This window comes from Mastacembelus armatus, chromosome 8, assembly GCF_900324485.2.
Source record: "Mastacembelus armatus chromosome 8, fMasArm1.2, whole genome shotgun sequence".
In the NCBI taxonomy this organism is placed as follows: Eukaryota; Metazoa; Chordata; class Actinopteri; order Synbranchiformes; family Mastacembelidae; genus Mastacembelus; species Mastacembelus armatus.
The window spans coordinates 3,677,546-3,687,453 of record NC_046640.1 but is presented as its reverse complement, the minus strand read 5'-3'; the positions used below and the strand labels follow the sequence as shown (position 1 = coordinate 3,687,453).

The following is a 9,908-nucleotide window of genomic DNA, read 5'->3' as shown; positions in this document are numbered from 1 at the left end:
ACTCTTCCAGGGGGACACCGAGGCGTTCCCAGGCCAGCTGGGAGGCATAGTCCCTCCAGTGTGTCCTGGGTCTTCCACGGGGCCTCCTCCCAGTGGGACATACCCAGAACACCTCCCCAGGGAGGCGCACAAGAAGCATCCGAAACAGATGCCTGAGCCACCTCAACTGACTCCTCTCGATGTGGAGGAGCAGCAGATCTACTCCGAGCTCCTCAGCCTATCTCTAAGGGAGAGCCCGGCCACCCTGGGGAGGAAGCTCATTTCGGCCGCTTGTATCCAAGATCTTGTCCTTTCGGTCATGACCCAAAGCTCATGATGATAGGTGAGAGTAGGAACGTAGATTGACCGGTAAATTGAAAGCTTCGCCTTCCGGCGTAGCTCCTTCTTCACCACAACGGACCGGTACACCGACCGCATTACTGCTGCCGATGCCCTGATCCATCTGTCAATCTCACGTTCTGTCTTTCCCTCACCCGTGAACAAGACCCCGAGATACTTAAACTCCTCCACCTGAGGCAGGATCTCTCCCCTGGCCTGGAGATGGCAAGCCGCCTTTTTCCGGTTGAGTACCTTGGTCTCGGACTTGGAGGTGCTGATTCTCATCCCAACCGTTTCATACTCTGTTGCAAACCGCCCCAGCGCATGCTGGAGATCCTGGCTCAATGGAGACAACAGGACATCATCTGCAAAAAGCAGAGATGAGATCCTGTGGTACCTGAACTGGACTCCCTGCGGCCCCTGGCTGCGCCTAGAAATTCTGTCCATAAAAGTAATGAACAGAACCGGTGACAAAGGGCAGCCCTGCCGGAGTCCAACGTGCACTGGGAACAGGTCTGACTTACTACAAGCAATGCGAACCAAGCTCCTGTTCCGTTTGTACAGAGACCGGATATCCCTCAGCAAAAGGCCCCCGGACCCCATACTCCTGGAGCACCTCCTACAGGATGTCTCGAGGGACACGGTCAAATGTCTTCTCCAAGTCCACAAAGCACATGTGAACTGGTCGGGCAAACTCCCATGAGCCCTCAAGCACCCTTGAGAGGGTATAGAGCTGGTCCAGTGTTCCACGACCGGGACGGAAACCGCATTGTTCCTCCTGGATTCGAGGTTCGACCACCGGCCGGATCCTCCTCTCCAGCACCCTGGCATAGACCTTCCCCGGGAGGTTGAGGAGTGTGATCCCTCTGTAGTTGGAACACACCCTCCGGTCCCCTTTCTTAAAAAAGAGGAACCACCACCCTGGTCTGCCAATCCAGGGGTACTATCCCCAAACTCCCCGCGATGTTGCACAGGCGTGTCAGCCATGACAGCCCAACAACATCCAGACACTTGAGGTACTCTGGGCGGATCTCATCCACCCCCGCTGCTTTGCCACCGAGGAGCTGCCGAACTATCTCAGTGACTTCAGCTTGGGTGATGGATGGATCAGCCTCCGAATCCCCAGCCCCTGCTTCCCTTTGACGGGATTGAGGAGATCCTCGAAGTATTCTTTCCACCGTCCGACAATATCCCCAGTGGAGGTCAGCAGCTCCCCACTTCCATTGTAAACAGTGTTGGCAGAGCACTGTTTCCCCCTCCTGAGGCGCCGGATGGTTTGCCAGAATCTCTTCAGGGCCAACAGGTAGTCCTTCTTCATGACCTCACCGAATTCCTCCCATACCTGCCGTCGTCATTGCCGCCGTCACCGCCTGGGCTACAGCATGCTTGGCCCAGCGGTACCCGTCAGCTGCTTTGGGAGTCCCACAAGCCAACCAAGCTCAGTAGGACTCTTTCTTCAGCTTGACGGCATCCCTTACCTCTGGTGTCCACCACCGAGTTCGGGGATTGCCACCTCGACAGGCACCCGAGACCTTTCAGTGAAACGACCCTGTCACTCCCTGGACAACATAGCTCCTAGGATCATTCGGGCATCATAGTGGCTGAGTAATATTTGAATAGATTATATTAGTTCCTACATTTTTTTCAACAATGTGCTGATGGTGAAATGCTAATGACAAAGTTTTGAATGTCCACCATTTCCTCAATGACAATTGTTTCATGTTTCATTTTTCAATAGATGTCTACAAAATAACCAGTTGACATAGAGACCATGGTCTTCTTTAGCATTCATTAATTAATCACATGAACAGGCAACAACAAAGGAAACTAAACCATTGTTTTGCTGATCTGTACATATTATGCATCCATACATCCATCTATGTTCTCCCGCTAGTCCGGGGCAGGGTCACGAGGGCAGTAGCCTAAATAGGGAGGCTCAGACTTCGTAACAGATGTCCGAGCCACCTTAGCTGGCTCCTCTCGATGTGAAGGACCAGCAGCTCTACTCCGAGCTCCTCACCCAATCTTTAAGGGAGCTCCCGGCCACGCTGAAAAAAATCTAATTTCGGTCATGACGTTATTAATTGTACTGTATTCAGCTGTCGTTTCTTCATTAAGTTGGCCTGTATGCCCGTGACATATTGCCTTAGCTAAACTTTACGTAACTTATTACATGGTAGCTCAGGAGTCAGGGACGTTAGCAAGATAAATTAAGTATATTTGCCTTTTGTCTTTTGGATAATTGCCTGTAATTGCCTCTTACTTCCACCCCGAGACAAACACAACTTGAAACTTGAAAGGGAGGGGTACCTTCATGTCTGTAAAAAAGGTAATTAATAGCAAGTGCTTTAATTTACAATAGTAAAAATGGCACATTTCAGTAAGCTGGCGAGAGTACAATGTTCAGATGAATAGTGGACAATAAAAATAAAAAAAGAGGTGAAACAAAAAAAATATATATATATATATATAATTGATTAATACATTTCCATCAAAAATGAATTGATGGCAATTGAAACATATGATGGATGCATTTTCCTGGCTGTTGTGTTTCCGACAGTTCACGAACGCAGCGCGTCTCCGCGTCATGACCCGGATGAAGTTCTGTTCAATTTTATCTCCCACAATTCCTTTTTCCGCCTTTCTCTTTCCGTGTAGCCGCGATGTCTAAGAGAGGTATGAAACCAAACTCATAAAATCCACATTCATCTGGGGTTTTAACGGCATGCCAGCTTTTGTGCGTTGCTCATATTTGACAGAGTGAAAAATTCAACTTCTCTGCGTGATTAGTTTTGAAAAGATGTCAATTGTTTACCAGTTCTGGACTATAGCATTTTTACGGAATAGATGGCCGAAGCCATGTTGCGCTCTCAATGCCATGTAGGCATAAAGCAAGTACAGTTACATTAAGATAACCAGAGTTTGCTGCTCTTTCTCTCAGTCTTAGACAGATTTTAATCGGGATATATTAAATGTTGCGCTGTTTCGTGAGTCCAAATGATATTCACCGCGCTGTATATTTGTCAGTAATGGGCCGAGTTAGCAAAGGCTAAGTGAGACGTCCACTAACGTTGGCAGCGGTCTACTTGACTTTAAATTTTTCATGTATGGTAGCAGACAAAGAGTTTAGACCAAATTCTGTCGTGGAAAGGGACATTAGCTGTCCTGTAACTGCACAATGTGTCTGAATGTAGTCTTTGTTTTTCAGTTCTTACCGACACTCACAGCTTGATACGTTGTAGAAATTATTTGTGAAAGGGCTGCACTGGAACTAGCTACCTGCATTAATGCAGTTCAGAAACAACCAGGCATTTAATTAATTACTGGAATTGGTATGAACCAGTTGCTAGTCTGTCTTATCTCATGAAAAGTGTGTTTTTGACATGTTTAACATTAAACATGACAAAATTGATAATGCTTGTTTTAATTTGTGTATTTGGTCAGACGTGATAAATATGTTAACCTGTCTTTCTGCAGGACGTGGTGGTTCGTCTGGAGCTAAGTTCCGCATCTCATTGGGTCTGCCAGTGGGAGCGGTCATCAACTGCGCTGACAACACAGGTATGCATTAAACAACATATTAAAATCTATTGTTCTGGGTTTGACAACAAACTAGGTTTTCTACGTGTGATCTTTTTCTGTTTGATAATGCATATATTGATAGTAACTTTTACAGATTGCTAGGGGAAACATTAGTGTGTGACTCTTGCTGATGAGTTTGAAATATTTTAAGACTGAGATTGGTCAGAAAAGTTACATGTTGCCTTTTGGATCTGGCAATTGACAGTGTGTTATTGTGGTAGGTTAAGGGATAGCTTGAAATTTAAACAACTAGCACTTACTTGTTGCACGTTAAACAAGAGCTATGCTACTTTCTGTTGGCTGAATATGTTGCTGAAGCCACCAGTGAGCAGTCAACCATCTGAGACTGCAGGATGTTAGTTCTTTAATGGTAAACTAATATTATAATTTTTACGTATTTCTTTGGTGTAGATTAAATGAACAAGATAAAATCTATGAATCTGAATTTTAGATGCTGTGGTGGGTATATTCTGAGTCATGAGTAATCCAATAAGTATATTGTCTGAAATGTAATCATGTATGTTGAGAGTTGTGAAAAATATTTTGGATGTAAATATTTGGAAGTTATGCAAAACTTCTACATTTTTGTAACAAATATGTGGTGGCATATGAGAATATTTAGCATGATACTCTTAAGAAAAAAGCCTCAAACAGGTGTTTCTATGTATAGGCCTACAGCAGGGGTATTCAACTAAAATTTAAAGAGGTCCAGTTAGAGAAAATTTCTTGAAGCAAAGGTCCGGAAGATCATTATGTCTAACTAGTTAGTGTGATATATATTTAAGTAGCCTAGTAGTTTTATCAACAGCTGCATGTAATCAATACCTGACTGTCAAATCAGATGAATTCAGGAAAATTCAAAAACTTTTTGACAGTATTTATTGTCATGTAACATACAACTGAACATATCTGTATGGCTGTAGATATGTATAATGTTCTCTCATTAACTAAGTTCTCTCTCTTTCTCTGTCTCACTTTACAGTTTCTCTCCCTTTGTTTTCTACATATATCGCCTTTTTTCTTTTTCTTTGTACTGTCTTTTCATGTGTAACTTGCCTCTAGCTCTGTTTATAATTACTATAAACTTAATTCTTCTTATAGAGCCGATGTAGGAGGTAGGTTGGTAGGAATTGTGTCCCCCTTCCAAAAGCACTTGCTTTGTCTGCTCAGTGGCTGGGTGAGTTGTCGTAGAAGGGAATACTGAACTCATCACTGTGGGTGAGATAGCAGTGATCCTTTGTGGCTGACTAATCTCAATCAGTGATGAAACACACTGAGATCTGCTCAGTGCTGCCAAAGTTTGGGAAATGGCTCAATATGAGCATGTATTTGAGCACTGTATTGCTTTTGTTAGTCAGCTCAGTGATTGATCAGAAAGCACTGTTTAGGGTCCACTGAAGATTTATGGATATGCCTCAATGCAACAGACATGTCAGGCATTCAGTAATGAAATTAACACTACCTGAGGCTTGTCATGTCATCTTGCCATGTTCACACTGCCTTGCAAAAGTATTCCACATCCTCAGTTAAAATTGGTGTGTGCATTTGTATTCACCCCCTTTTGGTATGAAGCTACTAAATAAGTTCTGGTGCTACCCATTACCTTAAGAAGTCACATAATGAGTTAAATTAAGTCCACCTGTCTGTAGTCTTAAATGTCACATCATCTCAGCATACATATACAACTACTCTGAAATACCCAGTCTGTAACACCACTGAGTAAAATCCATAATCAGGTAGCAGAGATGTCAGAGACAAAATTATAGAGAACTGCGTGACTCTCGCTGATGAGTTTGAAACGTTTTAAGACTGATATTGGTCAGAAAAGTCACTTGTTGCCTTTTGGATCTGGCAATTAACAGTGTGTTAGTGTGGTAGGAATAGCTTGAAATTTAAACAACTAGCACTTACTTTGCTGCAAGTTAAACAAAAGCTATTCTACTTTCTGTTGGCTGAATATGTTGCTGAAGCCACCAGTGGGCAGTCGACCATCTGAGACTGCAGCACGTTAGTTCTTTAATGGTAAACTAAAATGATCATTTTTACGTATTTGTTTGGTGTAGATTAAATCAACAAGATAAAATCTGGTAAGGCCTACAGTATTAATTAAACCAAGATGACATTAGATAACTAAAGAAAGATAAAGATACACCTGTTAATGTTGACCTAGTGTGATGGTTAGACAAGCACCGTGTGATCTGGTAAATTAACAAGCAGTTGTGGTAATGGATGAAAACAACTTTTTAAATAAGAAAAAATAAGTTTATATTAATGCTGGGTAACTGCCAGAGATGTTTTTTGTGCAAATCATCTCCCTTCCAAAACCACTTTCTTTGTCTGCTCAGTAGATGGGTGAGTTCTGATATAAGGGAATACTGAACTCGTCACTGTGGGTGAGATGGCAGTGATCCACTGTGGCTGACCAATCTCAATCAGTGATAAGACAGTGAAGCAGCTGAGTCTCTGTCATTTCTAACATTGTGGCTCCTGTCCTAGTTTGCTGTTTAACTCTTTTCTATCACAGTTGTCCTTATTTCATGTTTGTGCTCTCGTGCTATTCTTCAGGTGCCAAGAACCTCTACATCATCTCTGTGAAGGGCATCAAGGGGCGTCTGAACCGTCTGCCTGCTGCAGGAGTGGGTGACATGGTCATGGCCACAGTCAAGAAAGGCAAGCCAGAGCTCAGGAAGAAGGGTGAGTGCAGCGAACTAATCTATTCAGCACTGAGATGTTTCCTTATACTTCAAGTACTTTTAAAGACAGTTAGATTTGATGTTTGCATAGACAACTGGGGTTCAAATATACAAAGGAAGAAACATTTTTACTCCTGTAGATGAAAGATTTTAAGTGTCAGCTTTCTGTATTACAAAGTATGCACCAACTAATGTTTGAATATGTTACATTCATAAGCTGCACATCTCTGCATTTAGGTTGTAATTTTTGTAAATCTAATTCAATGAGAGCTAGCTCTGGCAAGTGGCAGAGCGTAAACCTATTGGATTCCACAAGTTCTAAAAACTTAGTCATGTTTCCCACGTGTCCATATTTATAATAAACAATGTACAAGTGTAACAAATGAATTACATGGTATTACATTAATGAAGAGAAAGTAGCAGCTGAAAGTGTTAGTTTTTTTTAAAGTTTTTTTTATATCTGTCATCACTCTGTTGCAGAAATGTGACAGTCTTTGTTTTCAGCCTGAGCTGTGTTCTGCTGCTTTGAACAAACCATGTTTTCTGCTTCCACAGTACATCCTGCAGTGGTGATACGGCAGCGGAAGTCGTATCGACGAAAAGATGGTGTGTTTCTTTACTTTGAAGACAATGCAGGTGTTATAGTAAACAACAAAGGAGAGATGAAAGGTGGGTTTGTTCAGAATCTGCACAAGGTTCCTGTGTTAAATGTTATACTTAACGCAAGATCTCCTGAGCAGGGTCGTTTACACAGAAAGCAATAGACTTCATGTATTTGCTCATATATCTGTGTAAAATTACCTCAAGCACAGAATTGTGCTATAAATTAGTGTATCAGTATAAAATTTTCATTGAGGTTTACATTATTCAGAAGAATTAAGTTTATAATTACTATAAACTTGATTCTTCTTGTAGAGCCAATGTAGGAGGTAGGTTGGTAGGAATTGTGTCCCCCTTCCAAAAGCACTTGCTTTGTCTGCTCAGTGGCTGGGTGAGTTGTCGTAGAAGGGAATACTGAACTCATCACTGTGGGTGAGATAGCAGTGATCCTTTGTGGCTGACTAATCTCAATCAGTGATGAAACACACTGAGATCTGCTCAGTGCTGCCAAAGTTTGGGAAATGGCTCAATATGAGCATGTATTTGAGCACTGTATTGCTTTTGTTAGTCAGCTCAGTGATTGATCAGAAAGCACTGTTTAGGGTCCACTGAAGATTTATGGATATGCCTCAATGCAACAGACATGTCAGGCATTCAGTAATGAAATTAACACTACCTGAGGCTTGTCATGTCATCTTGCCATGTTCACACTGCCTTGCAAAAGTATTCCACACCCTCAGTTAAAATTGGTGTGTGCATTTGTATTCACCCCCTTTTGGTATGCATGCAAACTTATGGCTGAAGGAACTGTGGTTAGATGACTAAAATTGAACATTTTGGTCATTACAGAAAACACTGTTCGGCACAAACCCAACACCTGTCATCACCCTCAGAACACCATCCCCACAGTAAAGCATGGTGGTGGCAGTATCATGCTATGGGAATGTTTTTATCAGCAAGTACTGGGAAACTGGTCAGAATTGAAGGAGTTATGGATGGTGCTAAATACAGGGCAATTCTTGAAGGAAACCTGTTTCAGCCTCTCCAAGAGTTGAGACTGGGAAAGAGGTTCACCTTCCAACAGGACAATGACCCTAACCACACTGCTAAAGCAACACTCAGAAATATTTAAATGTGTTGGGTTGACCCAGTCAAAGCCCAGACCTCAACCCAATAAAGAACTTGTCTGATTTAAAAGACAGCAGTACAACAGCAGAATGCTAGAGCAGTTTTGCCTGGAAAAATGGGCAAAACTCCCAGTGGTTAGATGTGCTAAGCTCATAGAGATATAACCAAAGAGACTGGCCAAAATTAATACATTGTAGAGCCAAACGATAGCTTTGGCTATAATATTAATGTATTAATTTTAAGAGGGTGAATAATTATGCACACCCAAATTAGTCTCTTTTTTGTTTGCTTCACAATAAAAAAATATTTTGCACCTCAAAAGTTGTAAGCATGTGTAAATCAAATATAAATTGTAAATAAATCCATTTTATTTCCAGTTTGTAAGCTAAAATAGAAAAAAGGCAAAAGGAGGTGTATTGTATTAAACCAGTGTTAATATTATGCTAGTTTCAAGAGCAGCAGTCAGTTGGCTCTTATTTTAAATATGTTTTGAATGAAGCATGTGGTGTTGAAACTACAACTGCTTTCCTTTGTATCTGCAGGTTCAGCCATCACAGGCCCAGTGGCCAAAGAGTGTGCTGACCTATGGCCCAGGATCGCCTCCAACGCAGGCAGCATAGCCTGAGCTGCACCTGTTTGTTTTCAATAAAAACTGTTGGTAATCAAGGTACATGTGCTGCGTTTAATTTATTGAAGTTGTTAAAATGTTCTGTATGAGGTTTCATTTCCAGTAAACAATGGATGTTTGTTAGGCTAATTCTTTGAGACCCAGAGGACGAATTCCAGTAAGTTATATGGAAATTCTACGTGCAAGCAATGACGGTCATACAAGCACCTTGGTACAGCATGAGAGTCACTGGCTGATAGCTGCCCAGCACACCATTTTTAATGGTATGATACAAATAATGTGAACAGAAAGGGGAGGCAATTTCCAACAAGAGATCAGGGTTTTGATGCTAGGTGTCTTTATCAAAAAGTCAAGGATAGCAAACTCTTCTCCCTGAAAAAGTTATCTTTGCACAATAGGCCCTATTCAGTGGTGTTTCAATTATACTAGAGTAAGGTGGATTAGGTCACTTGAGGGTGAAACACTTTAATTTCCCTAACACATCCCTCCTGTTTATGCTTAGCATAACTATGAAAATGTTTTATTATGATAAAACACAAGAATCATTATGGTAAGTGGGATCAGCCTCATTACTATTATGGGTAAAACAAAAGTAAGATCAGAAATAATTAAGGTAAAATCACAAAGCTATGATGATTAGCATACTAAAATATAACAAGAAGAACAAATGTCATAACTTTGTCTTTTTGAGAATCACATCACTTTCTATAAGAATTTTTAATGTTAGTCATTCGTGCCGTATAGTCCAGAAGTTAAGACAAATTTATCATTGTCGGTGAAAGTCAGTCATGTCTTCTTTCATTGGTTCTGGGGAAGTTTCAGTGTCCTGGTCATCCTGTGAAATGGACCGATACATTTGTTTGTTAATTGCTGTATCAACAAAGCGTTGACAAAGGCCTCTAATACATGGAATGCAACAGCAACCACAGGTAACCAAAATAGCAGTGATCACAGCCATT

At 41.6% G+C, this 9,908-nt stretch overlaps 1 protein-coding gene across 1 annotated transcript; it reads left to right on the top strand.

Annotated features, from left to right (window-relative positions):
* The first annotated feature begins 2,918 nt into the window (after window positions 1-2,918).
* Window positions 2,919-8,991, top strand: rpl23 (ribosomal protein L23). Its single transcript, XM_026325017.1, has 5 exons — window positions 2,919-2,994; window positions 3,796-3,879; window positions 6,466-6,594; window positions 7,149-7,262; window positions 8,864-8,991. Exons 1-5 carry the CDS (start codon window positions 2,982-2,984, stop codon window positions 8,944-8,946), a joined length of 423 nt encoding a protein of 140 aa, XP_026180802.1. The 5' UTR covers window positions 2,919-2,981; the 3' UTR covers window positions 8,947-8,991.
* Window positions 8,992-9,908: the final 917 nt, after the last annotated feature.

Bases quoted from the DNA above. Each gene is read 5' to 3' on its own strand.
- rpl23 (XM_026325017.1), top strand. The intron at 6,595-7,148 runs GTGAGTGCAGCG...CTGCTTCCACAG, and splicing joins GCCAGAGCTCAGGAAGAAGG to TACATCCTGCAGTGGTGATA. The intron at 7,263-8,863 runs GTGGGTTTGTTC...TTGTATCTGCAG, and splicing joins CAACAAAGGAGAGATGAAAG to GTTCAGCCATCACAGGCCCA.